Source organism: Phocoena sinus, chromosome 19 (assembly GCF_008692025.1).
Source record: "Phocoena sinus isolate mPhoSin1 chromosome 19, mPhoSin1.pri, whole genome shotgun sequence".
Lineage (NCBI taxonomy): Eukaryota > Metazoa > Chordata > Mammalia > Artiodactyla > Phocoenidae > Phocoena > Phocoena sinus.
The window spans coordinates 39,793,808-39,820,706 of NC_045781.1; the positions used below are offsets into that span (position 1 = coordinate 39,793,808).

Below are 26,899 nucleotides of genomic sequence, written 5' to 3' on the forward strand. Positions count from 1 at the left end.
CCTGTCCTGCCCCTAGGTTCTTCAGAACCTTTTTTTTTTTTTAAGGTTCCGTATTTATGTGTTAGCATACAGTACTTGTTTCTCTTTCTGACTTACTTTACTCTGTATGACAGTCTCTAGGTCTATCCACCTCACTACAAATAACAATTTCATTTCTTTTTATGGCTGAGTAATATTCCATTTTATATATGTGCCACATCTTCTTTATCCATTCATCTGTTGATGGACACTTTGGTTGCTTCCATGTCCTGGGGGGAAGCCCCTTTTAAATTGTATTTTAACAAACAGTGACGGTATTAAGATGTCCACAGCTAAAATCTGCACGTGCCTTAAATTCATTAAGATTATAAGAAAAAATATTTTAAGCTATTTCTAATGTAACACAAGACCTTTTTTTAAATTTTTAAAATTTATTTTTGGCTGCATTGGGTCTTCATTGCTGTCTGTGGGCTTTTCTCTAGTTGTGGTGAGCAGGGGCTACTCTTCGTTGCGGTGTGTGGGCTGTGTGGGCTTCTCATTGCGGTGGCTTCTCTTGTTGCGGAGCACAGGCTCTAGGCGCATGGGCTTCAGTAGTTGTGGCACACGGGCTCAGTAGTTGTCGCTCACAAGCTCTAGAGTGCAGGCTCAGTAGTTGCTCCACGGCATGTGGGATCTTCCTGGACCAGGGATCGAACCCACGTCCCCTGCATTGGCAGACGGATTCTTATACGCTGCACCACAAGGGAGGTCCATACAAGACATTTCAATGTTAAGTAACTTTGAAATAGCAAGCCAGAAATAATGAGCTCAGTTAGAAATGGATAGCTTTTATTCTCTGAGAAAACCGTTTCCTTCCTCCCTCCACTTCAGCTCCCCAAAGAACAAGACTACATTATTACAAGTGAGAAAAATGTTTATTAAGGAAACAACTTAACAGTTCTCCCTTAGCAGAACCTTACAGACTGGAGCACAAACTGAAGGCAATTACAGTTTCAATCATTAACACACTATAGGGTACTTATTCTACAACTGGAAAGTTGCTGAAGTTTGTGACATGCCACTATAAATGTAAGTATTATTAAAAATTACAAATTGTTTGGTGATTACTTTGATAACCTCTTGAGCAGCAGCTCCTGCAAGGAAAAAGGAGAAAAGCAAATCTTTGAAAAAGGTAAATTTCAAGAGTTGTATAAAAATATTCAATTCTGTACAGAAAACCTTTCCTTTCCGAAACCAAAGATGTTTAAAAGTAATCCAAAACAGACATAACTTACTGAGTCATATCAAAACAAAGGACTACAATTTTTTATAACTATGTTATTAAAGGAAATAAAAATTTTGTTATATACATTCACACCCTGGCATATTATGCCACAGTTTAAAAGAAGTATTTTTAATTATGGTGGTTTAAAAAGACTGGCAAAATATATTAAGCAAGAAAAAGTCAAAACAATAGTATGGATGACTGCACTTTTTTTAAAGGCTAAATATAGGCAGAAAGGATTCTCAAAGGATACCCTTCTGTTGCATTTGAATTTTACCCTGTGCATGTTTTATAATAAAAAGGGGGGTGTGTTTCCCTGGTGGCGCAGCGGTTGGGAGTCCGCCTGCCGATGCAGGGGACGCGGGTTCGCGCCCCGGTCTGGGAAGGTCCCACATGCCGTGGGGCGGCTGGGCCCGTGAGCCCTGGCCGCTGAGCCTGCACGTCTAGAGCCTGTGCTCCACGACGGGAGAGGCCACGGCAGTGAGAGGCCCACGTACCGCAAAAAAAAAAAAAAAAAAAAAAAAAAAAAAAAAAGGGGGGGGGGCGTGTTTCCCTGGTGGCGCAGTGGTTGAGAGTCCGCCTGCCGATGCAGGGGACACGGGTTCATGCCCCGGTCCGGGAGGATCCCGCATGCTGTGGAGTGGCTGGGCCCGTGAGCCATGGCCTCTGGGCCTGCGCGTCCAGAGCCTGTGCTCCGCAACGGGAGAGGCCACAACAGTGAGAGGCCCGCGTACCGAAAAAAAAAAAAAAAAAAGGGGGATAAAGGGGCTTCCCTGGTGGTGCAGTGGCTAAGAATCTGCCTGCCTGCCAATGCAGGGGACACGGGTTTGAGCCCTGGTCCAGGAAGATCTCACATGCCATGGAGCAACGAAGCCCGTGTGCCACGACTACTGAGCCTGCGCTCCAGAGCCCGTAAGCCACACTCCAGAAGCCCGGGTGCCTAGAGCCCGTGCTCTGCAACAGGAGAAGCCACCACAATGAGAAGCCCGCACACCACAACTAGAGAAAGCCCGCGTGCAGCAACAAAGACCCAATGCAGCCAAAAATAAATAAATAAATATTTTTAAAAAGGGAGGGTAGGGCTTCCCTGGTGGTGCAGTGGTTGAGAGTCTGCCTGCCGATGCAGGGGACACGGGTTCATGCCCTGGTCCGGGAAGATCCCACATGCCGCGGAGCGGCTGGGCCCGTGAGCCATGGCCGCTGGGCCTGCGCGTCCGGAGCCTGTGCTCCGCAACGGGAGAGGCCACAACAGTGAGAGGCCCACGTACCGCAAAAAAAAAAAAAAAAAGGGAGGGTAAAGGAATATGTGTAATTTGGAAAGGATCTATATTAGATACCCAGACTGCTATACTCAGTAACAGTCTGAGTATATAGTAACAGTAACAAGTTTTAAAGTTACTATTCAAAACAAAACAACAGAAAAAAAAAAAAAACTACCAAGAAAACAATTTTTCATCTTTTATAATCTGAAGCTTCCGCTTTCACATTCACTGATTCAATAAAATTTGAGACTCTACTGTGTACCAGATACTGTCCTAGGCACTAGGGATACAGCAGGGAACAAAAAACAAAAGTTCTTATCCTCATGGATCTTACTTTTCAGTAGTGAGGGAGAGAGAATTTACAAATAAGTAAAACATCAAGTGACTAAGTGCTAAGGAGAAAAAGCAAGGAAGGGGGATATGATGCAAGAGGAGGGACTGTTTTAAATGAATCAGGGATGGCCTCACAGGGAAGATAATATTTTTAAAAAGACCTGAAAGAAATGACTTGTGCAGAATGATTATAGAATGCACATGTTATAGACCGAATGCATGTCCCCAAAAATTCATATGTTAAAGCCTTAACCCCCAATGTTACCATATTTGGCGATGGAGTTGAAGTCTTTGGGAGGTAATTAGGTAATTGAGGTCATGGGGGTGGGGCCCTCATGATGGGATTAGTATACTTATAAGAAGAGACACCAGAGAGCCTCCTCACCTTCCTGCACAAAGAAGAGGTTATGGCACACAGCAAGATTGTGACTGCCTACAAGCCACAAAGAGAGGCCTCACCAGAAACCAACTATGCTGGCCCTGACCTCAAACTTCCAGGCTCCAAGGAGTTTTATTTAAGAGATGGTATTGTTGAGTTGGGTCCTGAAGAACAGGTAGATTTTAGACATGCAGGCAACAGGGAGACTTAAGGCAAATGGGCCCAGATTGGGGTAAAGATTCAAGGAGCGGGAAATCAAAGGGCATGTCTAGGGGAAAAGCAAGTAACTTGAAAAAACCAAGGCCAGAAAGACTGGGTAAAACCAGAACACAGAATTTTTTTTTTTTTTTTTTGTGGTACGCGGGCCTCTCACTGTTGTGGCCTCTCCCGTTGCGGAGCACAGGCTCCAGACGCGCAGGCTCAGCAGCCATGGCTCACAGGCCCAGCTGCTCCTCGGCATGTGGGATCTTCCCGGAACAGGGCACGAACCCGTGTCCCCTGCATCGGCAGGCGGACTCTCAACCACTGCGCCACCAGGGAAGCCCAACACAGAATGTTTTAAATGTCAAATGAAAGACTCTGGATTTATTTTCCGAGGACTACTGTAGTGTATATGTGTGTACTGCCAGGTGAGAGGGTTAAGTGAGAGACACAATCAGAGCTATGCTTTAGAAAGATTAATTACTCTCCAGGAGTTTAAAATAGACAGCAGTGGGAGAGATGGAAAGCAGGGAAACAAGTTTGGGGGGTACCAAAATAATCTAAACTCAATATTAACATGTGCTTCACTGACCTCCCTAGTTAAAACAGCTGGGAAAACAAAACTTCATAACTGTACTATATAACAACAGGTGACAGTCTTCTCATCTCTGGAACTCACCCCCTAAGAATGCAGCAATGGTGTGTGGTTCAGCAGCTCCGTATCGGCAACTACAGGAAAGGATGGAGACATGAACATAGATTAGCCTTATGACAGGACAGTATTGTCTCTTGCATTCCCTAAAAAAATACTCACAATTCGTGGACATAATCATCTTTCACTATTATGGATAATCCATATTCCTGAAGGAAGCCAGTGAGACAAGACTTCAACTTGCCTATATCTTCTTCAACTTGATAGTTAGATACCCCTAAAATATATATATGCAAATTAATTTTCATTAAAATAAATATGTGACTCAAAATTATTGGCTATCTCCTTTATTTAATCCAGTTTTAGGTATTCTAGTCAAAACATTAAGGTGTAAAACTGAATTAAGAACAAAAATAATGGAAAGTATGAGACAAATATTTGCAGCTATCACAAACCTGTAACAATCAAAGAAACCATCTAAAATCTATTAAAAATTTGAGTTTGACAAATCTGCTTTGTTCAGTGCTCCTTACCCAGTATCTAGAAGAGTATCTGACACGTAGTGGTGCTCAGTAATTATTTGATAGAACTGAATGAATGAGAAAGTAATGTCCTATTTATACCCTTTATAAAACTTATAGCGTTTATTACCCATTTCCAGGAGACTAAATGACATATATAAAACTATAATAATAGGTAACACTTACAGAGCATTAATAGATGCTGGACATTGTTCTAAACACCATCTATAATATTAATTCATTTAATCCTTACAGCAACCCTATGAAGTAGGCACTATTATTATCTTCATTTTACAGATAAGGAAACTGAGGCACAGACAGATTAAGTTATTTGCCCGAGTTACTTAGCTCATAAGTAGCAAAACTGTGATATGAGCCCAGGCAGTTCTTAATGATGAAACTATGATGTCTCCAAAGGTAAGCTATTATTATTATTACTACTGGAAGGAAAAATGTAATTGCCATAATATCCAGGTATTACTAAAACCCTCTAGTTTATTTTATTTTTTAACCCCTCTAGTTTAAAAACTATCATTGGGACTTCCCTGGTGGCGCAGTGGTTAAGAATCCACCTGCCAATGCAGGAGACACGGGTTTGAGCCCTGGTCTGGAAAGATCCCACATGCTGCGGAGCAACTAAGCCCGTGTGCCACAACTACTGAGCCTGCGCTCTAGAGCCTGCGAGCCACAACTACTAAGCCCGCATGCCACAACTACTGAAGCCTGCACACCTAGAGCCTGTGCTCTGCAACAAGAGAAGCCACCACAACGGGAAGCCCGCACACCGCAATGAAGAGTAGCCCCCACTTGCCGCAACTAGAGAAAGCCCGTGTGCAGTAACAAAGACCCAATGCAGCCAAAAATAAAAATTAATAAAAAAAAAACCTATCATCACTCCTTCTCAAAATAGTAGCATCTACCCTTTATTGAGTACTTAAAAAAAGCTAAGCAGTATGTTAAGTGATTTTCATACATCACGTATCTAACCCTTACAATCTAATAGAGTAGTTATTATTATCACCTTTCCATACTGAGAGAACTGAGACTTGGAGGGAAATAGTGACTCACCCAAGATCAAGAGATAATAAGTGATAGATAGAACTTGGATTTGGACCTAGGTTTAACTCCAAAGCCTATGCTCTATGTAATAGCTAATCTCCCACGATGGCTCCCCAATGAACACCTCTTCGTGCCCTTGTGTGGTCCCCCTTCTGCTCTTAATCTAATGTGACCCTGTGAAGCCAACAGAACATGACAAAAGTGATGCTGTGACTTCCAAGGCCAAGTCATAAAAAGCCTTGTACCTTCCACCTGGGTCTTTTGGAATGTTAACTCTGGGGAAGGCAGCCACTATGTAAGAAATCTAGGACTCCCATGCTAAAAGGAAGCCCCAAGTAGCCATGTGGAGACAGAGGCCTGACCAGTACCCGCCCGCTCCCCCCACAGCAGTTCCGGATATCCCAACTAAAAGTGCCACACACGTGAGTGAGCATGTCTTCTTGGATGACTCCAGCCCCAGGCATCATGCAACTCCATGAGATCCCCTTCCCCCAGTGAGAACTGCCTAACCGAGCCCAGCCCATACAAAGCAATGAGACAGAAAAATCGATTGTTTTAAACTACTAAATTTGGGGATGGTTGGTTATGCAAGAGATAACCAAAAATACATTCTAAGCAAACAATACAAATAAAGCAATACATATTTGCTGTTTATTCCTTTTCCTTTTCTGGTAAGCTTGCTCATTAAGATTATAACTCAGTGGGTATACTACATCAGTTGGGGCAACAGGTTTTATGACACACCCAGAATGTGCTGCTATGCAATAATCCTGCACAATTAAAATTACAATCTTAATAAAGATATCCTGGGCAACTGAAGACCTTTGAGCATATGCCAATTCCCCAATTACTACATTAACAGATAACAAAAAATAGATACTGAGCAAAGAAACATCCTCAGAGTTCTGAGCTCAGAAATCACAGGCATACTTCTTGTGGCTTTCTCATTCCACTAAATCAAACTCAGTGTGAGTCTTAGAAGTAAACTGTACAAACTGACAGGAAAAAATTTTATCCTATATGCAATCAACCAACAGTCCCGTGTTGAATCAAACACTACTTGCAACTGGTTACACTTAAAAACCAAATGGTATTTCCTCACTGAGATGAACCAGGTGTAAATAGTTTACAGTGTGACTTCAAGCATCACTACTGCAAACACCCCAAGAATCCTTTAAGATTTCATTCTATTTAAGTATTTATTTAAGATTTTATTGGGGACTTCCCTGGTGGAGCAGTGGTTAAGAATCTGCCTGCCAATGCAGGGGTCATGGGTTCGAGCCCTGGTCCGGGGAGATCCCACATGCTGCGGAGCAACTAAGCCCATATGCCACAACTACTGAGCCATGTGCCACAACTACTGAAACTTGCATGCCTAGAGCCCGTGCTCTGCAACACAGACAAGCCACTGCAATGAGAAGCCTGCACACCGCAAGAAAAGTAGCCCCCACTCACTGCAACTAGAGAAAGCCTGCGCGCAGCAACAAAGACCCAACGCAGACAAAAATAAATTAATTAATTAAAAAAAAAAAGATTTTATTGGGAATTCCCTGGTGGTCCAGTGGTTAGGACTTGGAGCTTTCACTGCTGTGGCGTGGGTTCAATCCCTGGTCAGGGAACTAAGATCCCACAAGCCATGCTGTGCGGCCAAAAAACAAGATTTTATTGTATTTGATAATTTGATTGCTATTCTTACCTGGATATCTACCATGTTGTTTATGAAATCTATCAACAGCCCGTAACATTAAGTATAATACTATCTCATTATCTGGATTGTCCATGCTGGAAACTGAAAGGAAAAAAATTTCAGTATAATTTGTATAATTCATGACATAAAAACAAGGAAGGACTGAATTTACTATATACTCAAAAAGTTTCAGAATACAAGGCAATTCTATCATAAAATTTAAATATTTTGTGACAATAAAATAGAAAATGATAAATAACTATAAAATAAAGGGAGATACGTTACTGAGATAAAACCCAAAGGTCTTATAGACTATTAGCTATGGTCACATAACCTCTACTATGGTAGTAGTATGCTGACTTTAGCTCTTCTACATATCACACAACTTACTCAGTGACCTAAATAGGATTTTATGTATGTATATATTAAGTTTTATATTTGAAATTATGACCTCTTAGATAGGTTTATAGAATAAGATTTAGAGTATAAATATTTACATTATCCTTTATGTTATCACCATACACTCTACTATACATTCTGTTATACACAAAATATTTATATCCTTAGAATTAATTAATAACCTAGCATCAAAAGGTTATTACTGGGGCTTCCCTGGTGGTGCAGTGGTCGAGAGTCTGCCTGCCAATGCAGGGGACACGGGTTCGAGCCCTGGTCTGGGAGGATCCCACATGCCGCAGAGCAACTGGGCCCGTGAGCCACAACTACTGAGCCTGCGCGTCTGGAGCCTGTGCTCCACAACAAGGGAGGCCGCGATAGTGAGAGGCCCGCGCACCGCGATGAAGACTGGCCCCCCCCTCGCTGCAACTAGAGAAAGCCCTCGCACAGAAACGAAGACCCAACACAGCCAAAAATAAATAAATAAATAAATTTTAAAAGGAAAAAACCTCACTTTAAAAAAAAAAAAGGTTCTTACTTACTAATTTCATCCTTGTTAACTGTATGCAAGCCATATTCTTCAGCTAAGGATCGACATCTCACCACTCGAAGAAATGCAGAATTGCTGCCTGAACACAGAAGAGACATTATGGAAGTAAATGGTTAAGATACATGACTATCCCAATTAGGAAGAGGAAATTCTGTGTATCCTCTTTACAGACATGGAAGTACGAAGAAAAGGTTCTAATAGTTAGCAGAGATGGCACCAGAACACAAGTTATCTTAAATTCATGTCCTTGGCATTACAACCAGTTCAGCACTGACTACATAGGTGATGGCACTTCTCTGAGCCTCAGTTTTCACTTGTAAAATGGAGATATATTGTTTACGTTTGAGCTGTTCTGTGGATCAAGAGTGTAACTGTGTACAGTACGTACCAAGCAGAATGCCTGATAGGGCTCAATGAATAGTAGTTTTTATCATTATTATGGACAAGCAGTACTGAAGGAGAGTGTTATACATACTGTGCTCTGAGAATATGTAAGGCTTTAAAAAAAAAAAAAGCAAAAAACTTTGTATTATGGAAATTTTCAAACATATTCCAATAGAGACCAGAATAATAAACTCCCAAATACCCAACACATCCAGCTTTTAATCTGGTATCATATAATCTAGTAGCACAAACACTAATGCATAAACACGGTGTAAGATCAGTAGTGGAACAAAACATTGAAACTAAGCCTAAACAAACGTTGAAGAGTCTTAAAATGAATAATCTGGATAAATAATTTTAAGGACGGGTAACATACAAAATGTAGACTTTTGCAGCAACCAGGGGTCATAGCTACAGGGAAAAATCCTCAGATGGCATGTAAAACAGATTTTATTACTCTTAAACTAACTCTTAAATTCTCTGGGCCTACTCAGGAGTTATCGAGAAGACCCCAGGAGCCTAGCCACTCTGAAACTAGATGGCAAAATTCTTAATTCTATCACAGTCATTTAACACTGACCGAAGTTAGTATTTAAACCAATACTGTCAATGTACATGTGACTCAAGACTTCACACCCAAAGCCTTCAGATAAAACTTTCCCAAGTTATTTAAAATGAGTAAGCTGAAAATAATTGTGTTACTGATAATTTTCAATTAATTGATCTTCATGTCTTTTTAGCATTAGATAAATATGCTCTACCTCTGACCAGTCTTAGAACACCCTCTCCATTTATCATGAGAAAAAAAAACCTTACCCAATAATTACCTGTGTCAATACCACTGAGACCATGGAAAAATTTTAATTTCAACCATTTAAAATTGCTGGGAACATTTCCCATGGCACATTTTTATCAAACAAAATAAGGAAATTAAGTCAAGGTGACTTACAGAGTAATTTTAATTCTTTCTCTGAAATGGACTCTGGTGCCTGTAAAGAGATAAATGCAGATTTTGCTCCAGTATAAAAGCAGATTAACAGAGGGTGCAGCACAAAGCCCATCACTATGACAGGCCTTCTCATTAGCAGGCAAGTGAGGACACCTCTAAAGAAGCTCTGAGCCAGTGCCACACCTTCTCTCTAAGCCTTTTCTGGCTGGAGTTACATGATGCAATCAGGCCTATATGGAGCTGTACTGTCCATCAAAGGCAGTGTGCCCGGCAGCTTACCTGGCCTATAGACTGAAGCAATTTGGCAACGTGATTACCCACAGCAGCAGCATCTTTCTTTGCTTTTTCACGGTAACTGGAAAAGAACAACAAAAAGCTACTATTAACGAATATTTAAATTACCAAATTTGGGGACTTCCCTGGTGGCGCAGTGGTTAAGAATCTGCCTGCCAGTGCAGGGGACACGGGTTCGAGCCCTGGGCCGGGAAGATCCCACATGCCGCGGAGTAACTAAGCCCATGTGCCACAACTACTGAGCCTGAGCTCTAGAGCCCATGAGCCACAACTACTGAGCCCGCGTGCCACAACTACTGAAGCCCGCGTGCCTAGAGCCCATGCTCCACAACAAGAGAAGCCATGGCAATGAGAAAACCGTGCACCGCAACGAAGAGTAGCCCCCACTCGGCACAACTGGAGAAAGCCCGTGCACAGCAACAAAGACCCAATGCAGCCAAATATAAATAAATAAATAAATAATTACCAAATCTAAATCTCACCATGAATCAAACAAAAAATGTCTTTCCCTTTCATGAAAAAATACTGATCTGAAAACACATCAAATGTGACAATGCCATGGAAATTCTACCAGCACCTGTTAGTGGTTGGTGATGGATTCTTGGACTGCACTAATAACCTAGGCTCCCTCAATACTAACTTAAAAACTGCCCTTCTAGAGAGATCCATGATCCATGCTTCTCTGACAGAGGACCTAACAAAATATGTTGCAAAAGAACACCATCTCCTTGAAGTCAAGTCCAAGGCAAGTTAAATACTTCAAAACTGTCCATCTACAAATTCATGTAAAACTTTTCTTTAAGTCTATTTACACTTTCACCCTCTAGAGACAATCAGTGTTAAGCTGACTACCTCTGATATGAGGTCATAATTCTTTTGTCCTCAACTGACTTTTCCCAAGTTTTAGGTAGTTGAACTTTTAGGCTAGGGCAATAAAGATGTGTTAGAGAATGACTGAGATGAAGCATACAATCTGTCTAGGCAACAGAGACCTTCTCTGTGTGTCATTATCTGGCCCCTGAAGAAACAAGGCCAGTGGCCCTGGATTCATCAGCACCATGCCCGAAGTACACAAGGGTAATATCCATTGAGACCTGTCCTTATGACAATCTACCTGGGTTCAGGCTAGTGATACCTGGATAGGTATCTATCTATAGTCATGAACTCTTTAAATTATGAAAATGACAAAAAATTCATCAAAACTGAAGACTTCAAAGTTTTAAATTACAGACAAAAGAGAGTATAGGGCCATGGTTAAGAGTACAGAGGTGAGTTGCATAGATTCAAATCTTGGTTTTGCCATTTCCCAGCTGTCAGACCCTGAAAAAATTACCTCTACTATGTCTTAGTTTTCTCACCTGTAAAACTGGGACAATAATAGTATCTCTCTCATAGGGCTATTGTGAATATTAAATTAGTTAATACATAGAACAGTTGATAGCACAGAGTTAAGTGCTCAAATGTTAGGTTTTATCTTGAAATATGAAAAACAAAATCTGACCCTTCGGGGGTATGCGGGAACTCTATACTTTCTGCCCAATTTTGCTGTGAACTTAAAACTATTCTTGGGCTTCCCTGGTGGCGCAGTGGTTGAGAGTCTGCCTGCCAATGCAGGGGACATGGGTTCAAGCCCTGGTCTGGGAAGATCCCACGTGCCACGGAGCAGCTGGGCCCGTGAGCTACAAATACTGAGCTCTGCGCGTATGGAGCCTGTGCTCTGCAGCAAGAGAGGCCGCGACAGTGAGAGGCCCGCGCACCACGATGAAGAGTGGCCCCCGCTTGCCACAACTAGAGAAAGCCCTCGCACAGAAACGAAGACCCAACACAGCCAAAAATAAATAAATGAATAAATAAATTTATTAAAAAAAAAAAAAAACTATTCTTAAAAATAAAACATGGGCTTCCCTGGTGGCGCAGTGGTTGAGAGTCTGCCTGCTGATGCAGGGGACACGGGTTCGTGCCCCGGTCCGGGAAGATCCCACATGCCGTGGAGCGGCTGGGCCCGTGAGCCATGGCCGCTGGGCCTGCGCGTCCGGAGACTATGCTCCGCAACGGGAGAGGCCACAACAGTGAGAGGCCCGTGTACCACAAAAAAATATATATATATTTTAAAAATCTGCCCCCTAAGTTTTTTAGCTTATTTTTATAAATTTAGTTTTGGCTGCATTGGGTCTTCGCTATTGCACATGGGCTTTCTCTAGCTGTGGCGAGCGGGGGCTACTCTGTCGTGGTGTGCAGGCTTCTCATTGCAGTGGCTTCTCTTGTTGTGGAGCACGGGCTCTAGGCGTGCAGGCTTCCATAGCTGTGGTTCACAGGCTCTAGAGCACAGGCTTAGTAGTTGTGGCACACGGGCTTAGTTACTCCGCGGCACGTGGACTCTTCCCGGACCAGGGATAGAACCTGTGTCCCCGCATTGGCAGGGGGATTCTTAACCACTATGCCCCTAGGGAAGTCCCTTAGATTATTTTTAAAGTGATAAGATTATAACAGGTTTCCATTTGATTTCTGATTTCTGGTAGACTGATAAAATATGTTCATCTCTAATATAAACAGATTGATTTTTCTACTACATAGTTTGAAAACAGGTGACTTACACATTTTGCAGTTTTATATATTTGCCTGAATCTGCAATCATATCGGGAATTGTGCCTCGAACAGGTAAATTTCCTTGACCCTCTTTGGCCACAAATTCCTTTAAGGCACGAGCTAAAATCCAAAATGTCGGAGTCTAAAAGAAGCAAAAAAAATTAATATTAAGTGACATCTGAATTTGACCCATAGGTTAAGGTGGCATTATTTTTACTTTTTTTGTTATTGTTACCTGTTTGGTGATATTTATGCAGTGATCATCATTAAATATATCTTCAATACTGCTTGGGATCTAACAAAGGAACAGGAAACATTTACTTATACTAAGAATTAATATAAGTTCACTTTTATTTTCACTGCCCACTTTAACTTCCACTGCAATTTTCCAAACAAGTTCAAATACAAACTTAAGACTTTTATTCAGAATCACCACCAGATGGAGATTTATTGGCGAAAGAGTGAAGGGAAGAAAGTCCCCTCCTGCCCACTGCTGTTAGCATTAAAGACTGACCTATTCTCTTACATCATAAATAGAGTAAAGAAGGAGCCTAAGTAAATCTTTTTATAGTCATATTTGAAGACAGAACAAAGATAACAGACATTAATACCAAGCTAGATTTGTAGTCCTTCATGTTTTTCCATCTTGTCAAAAATCTGAAACCTTTACACCCTAATTAGTGACTGCTGAAAGAGACAACCACTCTGACAGAAATGAGGTAGTTAAATTAAGGACGTTTAATGCTAGCAAGAACATCATACATCACTAAAAACTATAGAAATCTTAGGCTTTGATTCTACTGTTGTGTGGAAAAAAGAACTTTCTTACTGGTAATTCCTAACTGCTCTCTCTGCTTCCACTCCCAGTCCCCTACAGTCTTTTGACCTCACAAGAGCCAGAATAATTTTTTTAGAAATATAAATCAGGTCACTCCATTCCCCGGCTCAAAACACTTTAGTGGCCTGCAGTGCCTTTATGATCAGGCCCTTTCTGCCTCTCCAAACTTAAATCCCTCCCACCTCTTTCCCCCTTGTTTACTTCATTCCAATCACAGTGGCTTTCATACTGATCCTTGAACAAATGCCAAGCATCATCCCACTTCTGGGCCTTTGCACATGTGCTTCCTTGGCCTGAAAAGTTCTTCTTCCAGACCTCTGCATGACACTTCACTTAGGCTTCTGCTTAAACACATCTCTTTGAGAGTCTCCCTGGCCCCTCCTGATCCCAGACCTCCTCTCCATCATGCTCTACCTCTGTTCTACTCTTATTTTGTTCACAGCACCTGGTACGTTTGTCTGTTTGCTTAGTTCACTGTCCCCCAACCATGAGAACCTTGTTTTTTTTAATTGGGGTAAATTTTACATTCAGCCAAATGTACAAATCTTTTTTGTTTCTTTGGGGTTTTTTCTTTTTTTTTTTTTGTGGTACGCGGGCCTCACTGTTGTGGCCTCTCCCGTTGCGGAGCACAGGTTCCGGACACGCAGGCTCGGCAGCCATGGCTCACGGGCCCAGCCGCTCCGCGGCATGTGGGATCTTCCCGGACCCGGGCAAGAACCCGTGTCCCCGGCATCGGCAGGCGGACTCTCAACCACTGAGCCACCAGGAAAGCCCCCCTCCAAGTAATTTTTAAGGTATATAATGTCATTAAGAACATCTTCCAATATATCCAAATAATTACTGTCAAAAGCAAAGCAGGGTAAGATTTAACTTTTCAGGCAACACTATTTTGGACCAGCAAAATACCACCTTCATTATATAATTCCTACCCCAAAACACTTATTATTCACAAATCATGTACTTCAAACAATTAATTTATATAAATCACTGTATCAAATTATATGCTGAAGCACTGAGATCCATTTTAACAAGGACAATACAGAATCTTATTAAAAGAATATTCAAGCTGATTATAGATATTAATTTCTAACCAACTCTACAGTTTGAGAAATTTAAAATTAAAATCAACTATTTCACGTATGAGGACTTCAGAAAACACCTTTCATTTGTGAATACCTCATCAGCTCTTAATACCTGAGTTATATTTAGTGCTGTGTTCACATTTTTAATAGCTTCTTCAAAATTCTCTTCATCTTCCGGAGCCCCATTTTCATTCTTTAGAATTCCTATTAAAATAGAAATTGATTAGCAAACAAAGCCCTTTTCTTTTCACTCTTTCTCTCCCCCCAGCATTATGGAGATAACCTTGTCAGATTCTGAAGGGAGGACTGGATACTGAACCTTAAGAAGAAATATGGCTCATCACTAGTCATTCTTTTTTTTTTTTTTTTTTTTTTCGGTACGCGGGCCGCTCACTGTTGTGGCCTCTCCGGACGCGCAGGCTCAGCGGCCATGGCTCACAGGCCCAGCCGCTCCGCGGCATGTGGGATCTTCCCAGACCGGGGCACGAACCCGTGTCCCCTGCATCGGCAGGCGGACTCTCAACCATTGTGCCACCAGGGAAGCCCACTGGTCATTTTTTTTTTTTTTTTTTTTTTTTTTTTTTGGGTTTTTTTTTTTTTTTTTTTTTTGGTCATTCTTAAAACTACACAAGGAGTGGCTCCTTAACCTCCCGAGGAAAATAAAATAAAAGCTCATGATGGGGGCTTCCCTGGTAGCGCAGTGGTTAAGAATCCGCCTGCCAATGCTGCGGACACCGGTCCAAGCCCTTGTCCAGGAAGATCCCACATACCGCGGAGCAACTGAGCCCGTGCACCAAAACTACTGAGCCTGCACTCTAGAGCCCACGAGCCACAACTACTGAAGCCCGCGCGCCTAGAGTCCGTGCTCCACAACAAGAGAAGCCACCGCAATGAGAAGCCCATGCACCGAACCGAAGAGTAGGCCCCACTCACCGCAAGTAAAGAAAGCCCATGTGCAGCAATGAAGACCCAGTGCAGCCAAAAATAAACAAATTAAAAAAAGAAAATCTCATGATGGCATCATCTGACAAAGGTGTTGACAGAAATTCAATAACCATTAGCTTCAAGCAATATGCTTTTCAAACTTTATACATTTAATCACATCCCATATTACCTTGTCTGATCAAATCTCTGAAGTCTTCTTTTTCTTTATACGTTTTAGGTATTCGTCCATTAGTCTAAATTGGGTTAAAAAAATTTTTAATCTAGTTGTAAAAACTCAAAATATGGAAACTGAAAGTCCAGTTTCCCCCTATCCATATGAGATTTCATCAGCAAATCTATACCTTGGTAAAATCAGCTGACTTGATAGAAAACAGAAACTGTGGGCCACTTCTCTACATTCATTCCCCACTGCCAGTTTCAGAATGACATTTGTTCAAATTTCATTTTGTTAATAAAAATGTCAGTATCAAAAGAGAAACTGCTAGATTTAAACTAGCAGTTTAAATCAGCTGCCTTATAACCACATAAGGAAAAAAAATCAATGTCCCACCCCCTCCAATGAAGTTCTTTATAATAAACTGAAAAAATACAGTCATATATGGAATTTCTTTTTTCAAGAAAGGACATACTTCACTATACCACTGTGCTAAATATTTAGCTAGGATCACAATCCATGGAGTGTGGCTATGGTCCTAAAAATAAAAGAATCAAAGGAAATATCAGTATTAGTTAACATTAATTAGTTGACATTTATTTTTCACTATACCATATCATTTTCAACAAATTCAACAATATTTATTAAATTCAATTATTCAACAATGTTTACATCTCTCAGTATATGTGGAATAATGAACAAAGGAAAATGAACTGGGTTAACAAAAACTGCTTTACAAAGATTTTGAAGGCAGTGTCCAATTTAATTCTAATAAGGCAGGTATATACTATGATTGTCCCCATTCTACCATTAAGAAAACTGTCTCAGGGACTGCCACCCAAAAACAAAGCTCAAGTATCTTGATTTCAGATACCAATCCTAGACTAAGGAAAAGGGATCCTTTCTGTGTTTTCTGATGAACCAAATACCTGCATTTAATTAATGGGTAGTCAGGGGAAAAAAAAAATATATGTGTGTGTGTATGTGTGTGTGTATGCCTTAAATTACATGACCTGTTATAAATATCATTATTTCTATAATGAAATATGCAGTTGCCTTGGTAATTCTCAAACACTAAAAATAAGTTTTAAGAGGAGTCAATTTCAACAAACACCACCCCAAATTCAAACTGTTTTAAAAAGGACATCTATTTGTTTAGGAAAGAGCCATGAAGAGGGCTTCTGGGATATGTTAATGTTCAATTTCTTGACCTGGGTGTTGATTACACAGATATGTTCAGTTAATGTACTTTTCTTCAATAAAAAAGTTTTTAAATTTTGGGGAAAGATAGATTTATTTAAAACAAATTAGGTACAATGTTGTTACTATGTGACCTGGATGACAGGACTACGGAGGTTTATAGTATTTCCTCACTTTGTAATTCAAAAACCTTAGGTTAAAAACAAAGTTTTAAGTATACCTATAAATGGAAGGTCACACACACTACCAACCTTTTTTTCCATATGATCCAAATCATAAGACTGAAAATGTTCTCTCAGTTCAGGAAATGGCTTATCCAGTCGTAGATCCTCTAATGCATTATCTGGATGAGATTCTATTACTGTGAAACAAACAATCCCAAAAGATAAACTTACTTCTTTAGCAATACTGCTGGCAGTACGTACATTATAGGAACTTAGAAAATCTGTATTTTTTTTTTTTTTTGCGGTACGCGGGCCTCTCACTGTTGTGGCCTCTCCCGTTGCGAAGCACAGGCTCCAGACGCGCAGGCTCAGCGGCCATGGCTCCCGGGCCCAGCCGCTCTGCGGCATGTGGGATCTTCCCGGACCGGGGCACGAACCCGTGTCCCCTGCATCGGCAGGCAGACTCTCAACCACTGTGCCACCAGGGAAGCCAGGAAATCTGTAATTTTTAAATGGGCATAGGGCCTACAGGTTTTTCTCATGGTTTTGTTCATTATTGAGTTAAATTTACATATACATTTGTATTTTACTAAATGCACAAATTTTAAGTGGACTGTAGTTTTTTTTTTTTTTGGACTATAGTTTTAATAAAAGTAAAACCAAGATTCCTTTAGTGAAGAATTTTCTTATTACAATTGGAAAAGATCAAAATAGGTAAAATTTGCGTTCCGATAGCACCCAACAACCTACCCTTCCTCCGCCTGTGGTCTTCAACAGACAGCATCACCATCTACCTAGACCTCTTCCCTAGAAATGTGATGGTCTTCCCTGACTTCGAGCTTCCTTGGCCCAGTATCAGTCCCTCCCCACATTCTGATGTCACTTCATACACAGCTCTCCACATAGGGGAGCATGGGAAAGTGTAATTTCAGTGAGTGTTTAGAGCTAGGCTCCATTCTGTCACTTGCCAGCTGTGTGACCTTAGGCAAATAGCTTAATCTCTCTATGCCTCAGCATCCTTATCTGTAAAAAGCAGATAAAACAGTATCAGCCTTACAAGGATATTGGAAAGATTAAATGAAATAATCCACATAAAGGCAGGCACACAGCTAGCAATGTTAACCTTCATTACCATCTACCCCCTCTTCCCTATCCTTATAACATCTGCCCTCAGTCAGGGGATCTCTCTCTGTCTCTCTCTTTCTCTTACCTAGACCACTGAAAATCTCCTAAAAGCAACCCTTGTCTCCAATCTTTGTCCCTTCAAATCCATTCATTCTCCACCGGGTTTCAGAGTGACCGGTTTAAAACAAAATGTTTACCTCGTCACTTTCCTACTTACAACTCTTAAATGACCCAGCACCACTGCCAAAAATTTATCCTCAAAAGCCACTCCTTAGCTGCCCAGGCAGATACCACTTTTCAGTGATGCTACCAATGCCAATGACTGTCATTACACTAGCAGAGTACCTGGCTCAGAGCAATGCAGGAGTACTGAACGAAAACTTTATATGATAATTTAAGATTAAAATTTTCTAAATAAAGGGACTTGAACTGATGCAAGCCTGCCTATGGATGAGTTCAGTCTCCTATAAACACTGTTTCCTTGGAACAGTAGTTAGGTAAATGCCTTGCTTGCTGTGTGCAATTACACCTGAACTGGGGAAGCCTAATGCCTGTATGAGAATGGAATAGAATACTGGTGGGGGAAAAGGTGGCATATCCTTTCTGTGTCAGTGTAACCCACATACCTTGGCTCTTACCTGTGCCAGACATACATGCCCTATGTAGGTTAGGAGGCAAAAAAAGCTAGGTATTTGCATAGCTGCTGGGCCTCCTAATAAGATGAAGCAGCTGCACCTGTTGTATCTCCTGCTTTGTATCCTTCTATAATGCTAAGTAAAGGAAATACAAAGATTAAAGCCTACTGATTCTGACTGCCACTTTGAACGTATAACCAGAGTTGAGATGCTACAAATTTACTCTGTGATTTAAAACTGACTTTCTAAATTGTCAAGTTCCTAAAATTATAGCTAAAGTAACCAATAGGAAGCCCCATATGTGCAACAATTTTACCTGGATGTTCTTTTATAATGATCCTCATATAACCAACTAGTCCATATGTCCTACAGATCAAAAGAGGGATTTGGGAACTCCAGAGGACATCTGCTAAACGTAGTAATGTACTGTAAAAGAAGGCACAAAAGATAAGAACATAAGCAAATGGAAACATGCCAAATGTGAAAATGCTTTAAAATAAAGCAACTTTCTTACTAAATAATAAATGCAAAGATATATCTATTGCATTTACATATACAGCATATTTACATAAACATATGCTGAAAAGCAAGAAATTCCACAAGGTTGCAGTCTCAAAGAAAGTATATCTTTTGGACTAGAGAGATATGAAAACCTAGTCCTTTGTATTAGGGAGAATGCTACTGAAAGACATCTCCTAAACATTTCCATAATAAAGAAGAAAATATTTATAAAACCTTTGTATACAGCACCAAGCACTCCCTATAATTAATTCTAACTAGTTTTTTTTTTTTCACTAAAAAAATAACCAATGTTCAATTTAACTGTTCTAAATATATTTTTTTTAACGTTTCACATCTCAGTATTTTTCTCTTCCCTATCTTTTTAGTGCTGGAGATCTATAAGCACTTCTAATTAAAGATTTCTATGGAGTTTAAGAATTTTAAGGACCCCAGACTCTGCAGAGAAAACAAAACTATGCAAATCTAATAAGAGATTAAAATAAAAACAAATTAACTTAAAAATTTACCTTTCAGGAAGCTGAGTTGCAACCACAATGGTAAACCTACAGAAAAATGAAGGATCATTGTCTAGAAGGTTTTCTGGACTCTAAATAGGACAGGGGAAAGAAAATCCAACAATTTGACAATCATATTAAAGATGACAGAAACAGTTAAGCTACTTTAGAACAAGTGAGGTAAATGCTAGACTCCAATGTTAAAATAATTCAACTCTCAACATAAATATACAAAGATTCAAAATTCTAAATTCCTAGGGCTCTGAATTAATAAAAAATTAAATTTCTGACCAGAAATAATAACGTGTATATATATACATATATATATATACCTCTTCCACAAAATTCCCAGAGACATCGTTATTTAATTCTTGTAAGAATTCCATGGCGGCTTGAGCTCGGTTCTTTTTAAAAACAAAATATTTTACTTGAATTAGAAAAAAATTTGGTTAAAATGTAACCCCTTAATTTACAGATCAGGCAAAAACACTGTAAAACAACCCAAATTCCATGCACAGATATGACAACTCTGCTTTTCATAGTGTTTAAACTGGGACTAAACCAGAGTATTACTTAAAACAGAGCTAAACCATCATTATTCAGAATTCTTAAATGCTTACATGACTTGCACTCTACTTTTCTGATTAGGCAAATGACCAGAAAACCCTGGGGAGCAGGCAGGGAGATTCTGAGTCAAGTTGAGACTTACTCTAACCTCCCACGTTTACAGTCCTGCACATGAGAGGTCAGTCATTAAAGAAACAGTCATTTCTATTCAGAATACTAAACTAAGTTGACCCATATGGTTTTGTAAGATTTTTAATATGAAATACAAAACTAAGACACATTCTGACTAACTCTTGGTAAAAAAAAATCTTCTTAACCAAAATACTCCAACCTCTGAACATTAACATCACTGAATATTTAACTTTAATACAGGATAATAAAAACACGAATAGTACTTCTAAGTTCTTAAACTACCAAGCATATAAAGATTTACGAGATCAGAAAAAAAATGAGATAATTAGCTTTTTTCTCAGAGGAATAATAAGCTCTTTTAAAGTAAAGCTTTTCAAACAATCGAAACACAGTGGCATCACTGGATGTTCAAATACAACTATATTCTATAACAAACTGATTTTTTACCTTGCCAATACTGCTTCTCTGAAGGAAAAAACTAAAACAGAATAAAAACAAATTTAATGGCTTCTCTGACTATAAAGGAAAGGTTATTTGTAATACCAGGTGCATTTCATTCATAGTTTAAAACAAACTATATTTTAATTTCAGACTGTAACAGCCTTCCTGGAGGAAGAAAGCTGGATGAAACCTGTAACCAAAGACAGGCTAATAAATCAATGTTTCCCAAAGTATGTACCACAGAACATGAATTTCACAAAATGCTCTGAGAGAAAAGGGTTCCCGGGCTTTAAAAAGTTTGGGAAACAACATATGTTATATTCTCTCTTGGAAATTCATAATATATGTAATACGCATGATGTTGAAGTCTTACACTAAAGAAATATTTAGTTTAATTTGACCCATTTCCCAAACTCATTTGACCATGGAATCCATTTGCCCATTTAACAGCTACTGACCACACTTGGGAAATGCTGCATTGAATAGTCTGCTTTTGCAGGTAACTATAACAGATTTATTCAGGGTTCCTCCCACACATACCCTTGTTGTGCCCCAAGGTCCAGATCTGAGTCTGCTGATCAGAGTCAGGGTACCCTTGGAGCACAAGCTCAGCAGCTCCACAAGAGAAAGAAACTTCATTCTTACTATACCCTGTTCTAACCAACCAAGCAAGCAAAGATAAATGGACTTTTTCTTTATAGATACCAATAAAAGGGTGTTGTGGTAGTGAAACTTGTATTACCACCCAGAGAAAAGATAACAAAGCTCAATATGAACCAAATTCTGATTTCCCTTCTATTTACTCATTGTTGTTGTTTACTGACAAATATAATGAGAGATCCCAGACTCCAAGTCCCTGAAAAGGCAAGCATGAAATCCAAATTGGGGAATGCTCTGAAAGTCTAAATATGATCATCTTTAAAGAATGATATGCAGGCCATCTTTAAAACAGCAATTTTAGGGCTTCACTGGTGGCGCAGTGGTTAAGAATCCACCTGCCAATGCAGGGGACACGGATTTGAGCCCTGGCCCGGGAAGATCCCACATGCCGCAGAGCAACTAAGCCCGTGCACCACAACTGGTGAGCCTGCGCTCTAGAGCCCGCGTGCTGCAACTAGTGAAGCCCACGCACCTAGAGCCCGTGCTGCGCAACCAGAGAAGCCACCGCAATGAGAAGCCTGCGCACCGCAACAAAGAGTAATGCCTGCTCGCCACAACTAGAGAAAACCTGTGCACAGTAATGAAGACCCAACACAGACAAAAAAATAAAATAAATAAATAAATTTATAAAAAGAAAAACGAACAGCATTTTTACAGACAGTATAGTGTAGAAAGAGATATACCTGGACTAAGCTTAGAAGACACCACAAACAAAAGGTAGCTTTTACTATCTTATAATCCGAAAATACAATTATTGTTAATTATATACTAACATCTAGGAATCAATATAAGGACTCAGGAAGGATCCAGATTTCACAAATAAAGTAATAATGACTACCCTTTTTCATTAATAACAACAATAAAGACAGTAATGATGGGTATCTTTTACTAAAGGCCTATTTGCCAGACACTGTGCTAGCACTTTACCTATATTAACTCACTTCATCCTTGCCATGATCCTAAGCATAGGGACTATTTCCACCTGGAAGTTAAGTCACCCTGATTGAGGAGTTGAAGCTGCGATTCAGGCCTTGCTCTCCCATGACAAGGCACTGCCTTCCCTAACATGCAGGTATTTGAAAAGAATAGAACATACTTATTTCCAGCATCTTCTCCGCTGACCTGATTTCCATCAATAATTGTAAATGAACCAATACCTGGGAGACAAAACAAGAGTCAGTCAAGAATATATATTTCCAGCTCAAAACCTTAAAGAAGTAAATTTACAACAACAAAAGTATAATACCTGGTAGTACCAAGTTTTTAAGAATTTCAGTTCCTGTAGCTGTTGCATTTATTAGGCAAACATGAGCAGATTCTAAAGCCTCTTGCCCATGATCACCCCACAACCTACAAAAGAACACACAAATTTAACGTTTTCAAAGCTTTCATGAAAATACAACTTTATTTGAATCATGATCTTTGATCTTTAAAGTGTTCTCGTATAGAATAACTGATGTGACAACCACGGCAAATATGCGAGACAGGAACAGCAGGAGGTGTTATGGGGATTACATAGCTGACTAACCTGAGACTCAAACAGGTTGATGCCTGGCATGGTTAAAGGGGGAGTTAAATCAGAACTAAAAATTTGGTCTTCCAGCTCCTAGTCCATTACTCTTTTCAAGCCAGATAACTTACAGAACAGAAAGTCTTTGTAGTCATTAACATTAGAGAAGAACCTTAGATTTATTTATTATTCTTCTTCTTTTTTTTGGCCGTGTCACGCGGCATGTGGGCCATGTGGGATCTTGGTTCTCCTCCCAGGGATTGAACCTGCGCCCCCTGCAGTGGAAGTGTGGAATCTTAACCACCGGACCGCCAGGAAAGTCCCGAGAAGTACCTTAGATTTAAAACCTATTATTCTCTATTTCATTTTTCCTTAAGTTATAGGGATCCAGAATATTTAAGATCTTGACATAGGACTTATCACCATGACGTCTGCAAGAGTGAGAAAAGCTTTACCAAGAAAACTGAATTATCATCTGAAAAGCCTTCACACTGACTTCAATAAGAGTGCTTTAAAATGTAATTCCCAATGAACATTCTAATAGCATGATTAATAAATGCATACATTAACAAACAGAAAGATGTAATAAGGATTAGAAATATATGTTATAACCTGAAATATATGTTATATCCTGTCACACCAGCATATCATCAACATGGCAAGGTACATGATCAAATAAGCATCATGACAGCTGATCCAACCTGGTTACCTTCGCCCAGAAAGCCTATTAACTAATATATCTTTTCTTGTCAGTATAGGAACTAGTAGAGGGGGAGCCCAAGTCATTAGAAAAGTTTCATAGCCTGGAGGACTGATAGACTTTAAGGTGCCTTCCCTGTCACCTGATCTAAAGCAGATTCCCTCTTTTTATGTAGCCCATATGTCCTCCAGAGCATATCACAACTGTAACTGCCTCATTTGGGGTTTTTTTCTTTAATTAATTTATTTTATTTATTTATTTTTGGCTGTGCTTGGTCTTCGTGGCTGTGCCTGGGCTTTCTCTAGTTGCAGCGAGCCGGGGCTACTCTTCGTTGCAGTGCGGTGGCTTCTCTTGTTGCAGAGCATGGGCTCTAGGAGCGCAGGCTTCGGTAGTTGTGGCTCGTGGGCTCCAGAGCACAGGCTCAGTAGTTGTGGCACACGGACTTAGTTACTCCGCAGCATGTGGGATCTTCCCAGACCAGGGATCGAACCCGTGTCCCCTGCATTGGCAGGCAGATGCTTAACCACTGCGCCACCAGGGAAGCCCTCATTTGGTGTTTTATTTGCTGAACACCCATCTCTCCATTCCACTCTAAGCTCCATAAGGGTCCAGACCACTCCCACTGTTCACCACTGGAACCCCAATGCCCGATACAGTGCTCTGCCCAGGATAAGTGATCACTGAATAACTGTCAAATGCATGGAGGAATAGCCTAGAAGAACCAGACAGACTGGAAATGTCTGTTTTTTCTGTGAAAGTAGGGCACACAGAAGACACCTGACATATTTGGTTGATGGATACCCGGGTAGTTGGAAAGTAAGCCTAAAAGAATACTGGTGCATCCCTAGGTAATATATTTCAAGAAACGGCCCAAACAAGAAATCAATCCTCTCTATTCTCTTGCTGGCCTAAGGAAAGCAGGGCCTGCTGACTGCTAGCTGGCTCAACAGCTTTGCTGCTTTGCTTGTAACCACTTCCCTCTGACACTTCAAAGCCAATAAACAGTTCCTTAATGGACTGGACTCAGCAAAAATGCTTTTTTGTCACAGTTACTTAGTAATCTAAAATATTTTCTCAGCTCTGTCATGTATGGTTACATCTGCATTCAAAACACAAGGATCTCCAAGAATTTACAAGAGAACACAAGTTGGTTACAAGGGCTCTGCCACCTTGCTTCTTTCCCCAGAAGCTCAGGAGCAGATAGTACCAGCTCTGAAAAAGCCAGAAGGACCTGAGTTTACATCCTGGTTCAAATACATGGGAAACTGGGCAGGTTACAGAACTTCTCTAAGACTCAGTTTCCCCATCTATAAAGCAGAGAGAATATCTACCTTCAAGGCTGCTCTCCGAATTGAGTGCATAAAGCCCCTAACCCAGCACTAAGCTGTAGGTACAAATGGGTTCCAGTCCTCAGGGACATACTGTAACTTCTGGCTTGGGGGCTCCAGAAAGGAAGCGGGCCAAACATTTGTGTTACTTCTGCTGCCTTAACACACAGAAGATGATCAATAAATAAGGAATGGGGAGTGTTAGGAGAAAAGGCATGGGAGAGGAAGTAGTCAAGAACCAGCCCAATGGCTTAGACCTGCAGTGTCCATTAAGGTAGCCATTAGCCACATGTGGCTAATGAATAAGGCTAGTCCAAACTGAGATGTGCTATAAGTGTAAAGTGCTGGATTTCAAGGACAGAATGGAAAAAAATGTTAAATATCTCTAATAACTTTTTATACTGATTATGCATTAAAATGGTAATACTTTGGATATATTGGGTTATATAAAGTAAACTGCATTATTAAAATTATTTTCACCTGTTTACTTTTCCTTTCTCAATGTGGCTACCAAAAAATATATATAACTACACAGGTGGTTTACATGAGACTAGCATTATATTTCTAGTGGACAGCTCCGGCTTAGAACAATACCTAAGACTCGGTGCTGCTCTCTGCGGCCGGGATGGGGTATTCCCGATCCCCTCATTCTGCAAAACGAGAAGCCTGAGCACAGCGAGGTGGAACTGGCAGCCGCCCCGGTGACCCGGCTGACGCTGGGACGGTGCACCTCGACCTGCACACAGCGTGGCGAGCGGGCGGGCGCGCCCCTCGGGGAAGGCGAGTCCCGGCCCTCGGGAAGCACCTCCGGCCCCAGGCCGGAACCCTGAGCGCCGGCTGCACGGCCCGGCCCAGCCCGGTGGGAGGCCTGAGGGAGGCCCAACCACGCCGCCCGCCCGCTTAGCCCCGGCCCGGACGCAGAGGAACCCGCTGGCCCGCCCGACTCGGTGAGCCCTGGCTCACCTCAGCTGCCGGTCGTACTTCTGCTCCTTAAGCAGCTTTCCCGGCTGCGCCATGGCCGCGCCCGCCGCGCGGATGAGCCGCCGGGCCACTACCGAGAACGGCCACCACCTCCACGAGCGCGCAGGCGCACTAAGCCCCCTTCGCTGCAGCTGCCTCCTGCGCGCTGCCCGCAGGGGGCGCCGTCACTGCACTGCGCACGCGTCGCCTGTACGCCAGGCGTGTGCGGCCAAAGCTCAGTCTCCGGGCTGGTAATCTAGTCCTCCCCAGTGCACCAGACCCTCTAGTCCGCCAGTCCGAGAATATGTACGCAGTAGCTGTGGGGAACTCGAGCTTTGGAATCAGGTAGATTTAGATTTTAACCACTTACTGGTTGTGAGATCTGCTCTTTACCGCTCATATCCTCAGTTTGTTCCTCTGTGCAATGGGGATAAATGAGCCTCCTTCACAGAGTTCTATTAGTCTTTAATGAGATTTTGAATACACAGAACAAGACTCACAAAAAATCATGTCTGAATAATAACTTTCATTATTATGATCATTATTATTCACCCATTTCTTCCATCCTGTCATTCAACAAGCTCACACTAGGGCAGGTTTCCAATCACAAAGCTAGCTGCTCCTGGATGCAGATGCAAAGAGGAATAAGTCTGGGGCTCTGTTCTAGGGGAGTTCATCGTCCCAAGACAGGAGAGGGACAGTAAACGAGTACTCACTAGACAATGTGAAGCTGGGGAGCTGAGAGGTGGGCAGAGGAACCCCACCCACTCCCCCTCTCCAGGAATGTTTCACGTGGTGTGGGCAAAGTAGAATGTTTTAAGCAGAAGGAACAGCCGGTGTCATCCCTGGGAGGCAGAGAAGGCATGACAGGCTGAGGCACTAAACTTTGGTGTGGTGTGGAGTTAGGTGAAGGGTAGGGAGTGGTCAGGGGAAGTTTGAGGGACAG

The 26,899-nt window shown here is 41.2% G+C and overlaps 1 protein-coding gene across 2 annotated transcripts; it reads right to left on the reverse strand.

The window, feature by feature from the left end:
• Nucleotides 1–786: 786 nt before the first annotated feature.
• Nucleotides 787–26,081, reverse strand: NAE1 (NEDD8 activating enzyme E1 subunit 1). 2 transcript variants are annotated; one of them, XM_032613809.1, is made up of 20 exons: nucleotides 25,957–26,081; nucleotides 22,702–22,805; nucleotides 22,552–22,612; nucleotides 20,802–20,832; nucleotides 19,988–20,059; nucleotides 19,668–19,747; nucleotides 18,956–19,065; nucleotides 16,967–17,076; nucleotides 15,991–16,053; nucleotides 15,531–15,594; nucleotides 14,529–14,620; nucleotides 12,732–12,791; nucleotides 12,505–12,638; nucleotides 9,896–9,971; nucleotides 9,617–9,656; nucleotides 8,276–8,362; nucleotides 7,347–7,439; nucleotides 4,233–4,347; nucleotides 4,098–4,147; nucleotides 787–1,112 (listed from the first exon to the last, which is right to left on the reverse strand). In XM_032613809.1, the coding sequence occupies exons 1-20, from the start codon at nucleotides 26,007–26,009 to the stop codon at nucleotides 1,003–1,005; spliced, it is 1,605 nt and encodes a 534-aa protein (XP_032469700.1). In that variant the 5' UTR covers nucleotides 26,010–26,081; the 3' UTR covers nucleotides 787–1,002. The 2 variants fall into 2 exon arrangements, with proteins under 2 accessions (XP_032469700.1, XP_032469701.1); XM_032613810.1 differs by lacking the exon at nucleotides 19,988–20,059 and having other exon boundaries at nucleotides 877–1,112; nucleotides 25,957–26,078.
• Between the last annotated feature and the right edge of the window lie 818 nt (nucleotides 26,082–26,899).

Bases quoted from the DNA above. Each gene is read 5' to 3' on its own strand.
- NAE1 (XM_032613809.1), bottom strand. From the start codon at position 26,009: ATGGCGCAGCCGGGAAAGCTGCTTAAGGAGCAGAAGTACGACCGGCAG. The intron at 19,748-19,987 runs GTATATATATAT...TGTCCTATTTAG, and splicing joins CTGGGAATTTTGTGGAAGAG to AGTCCAGAAAACCTTCTAGA. The intron at 9,972-12,504 runs GTAAGTCACCTG...GTTCTTTTCCAG, and splicing joins TATATAAAACTGCAAAATGT to TTACCGTGAAAAAGCAAAGA.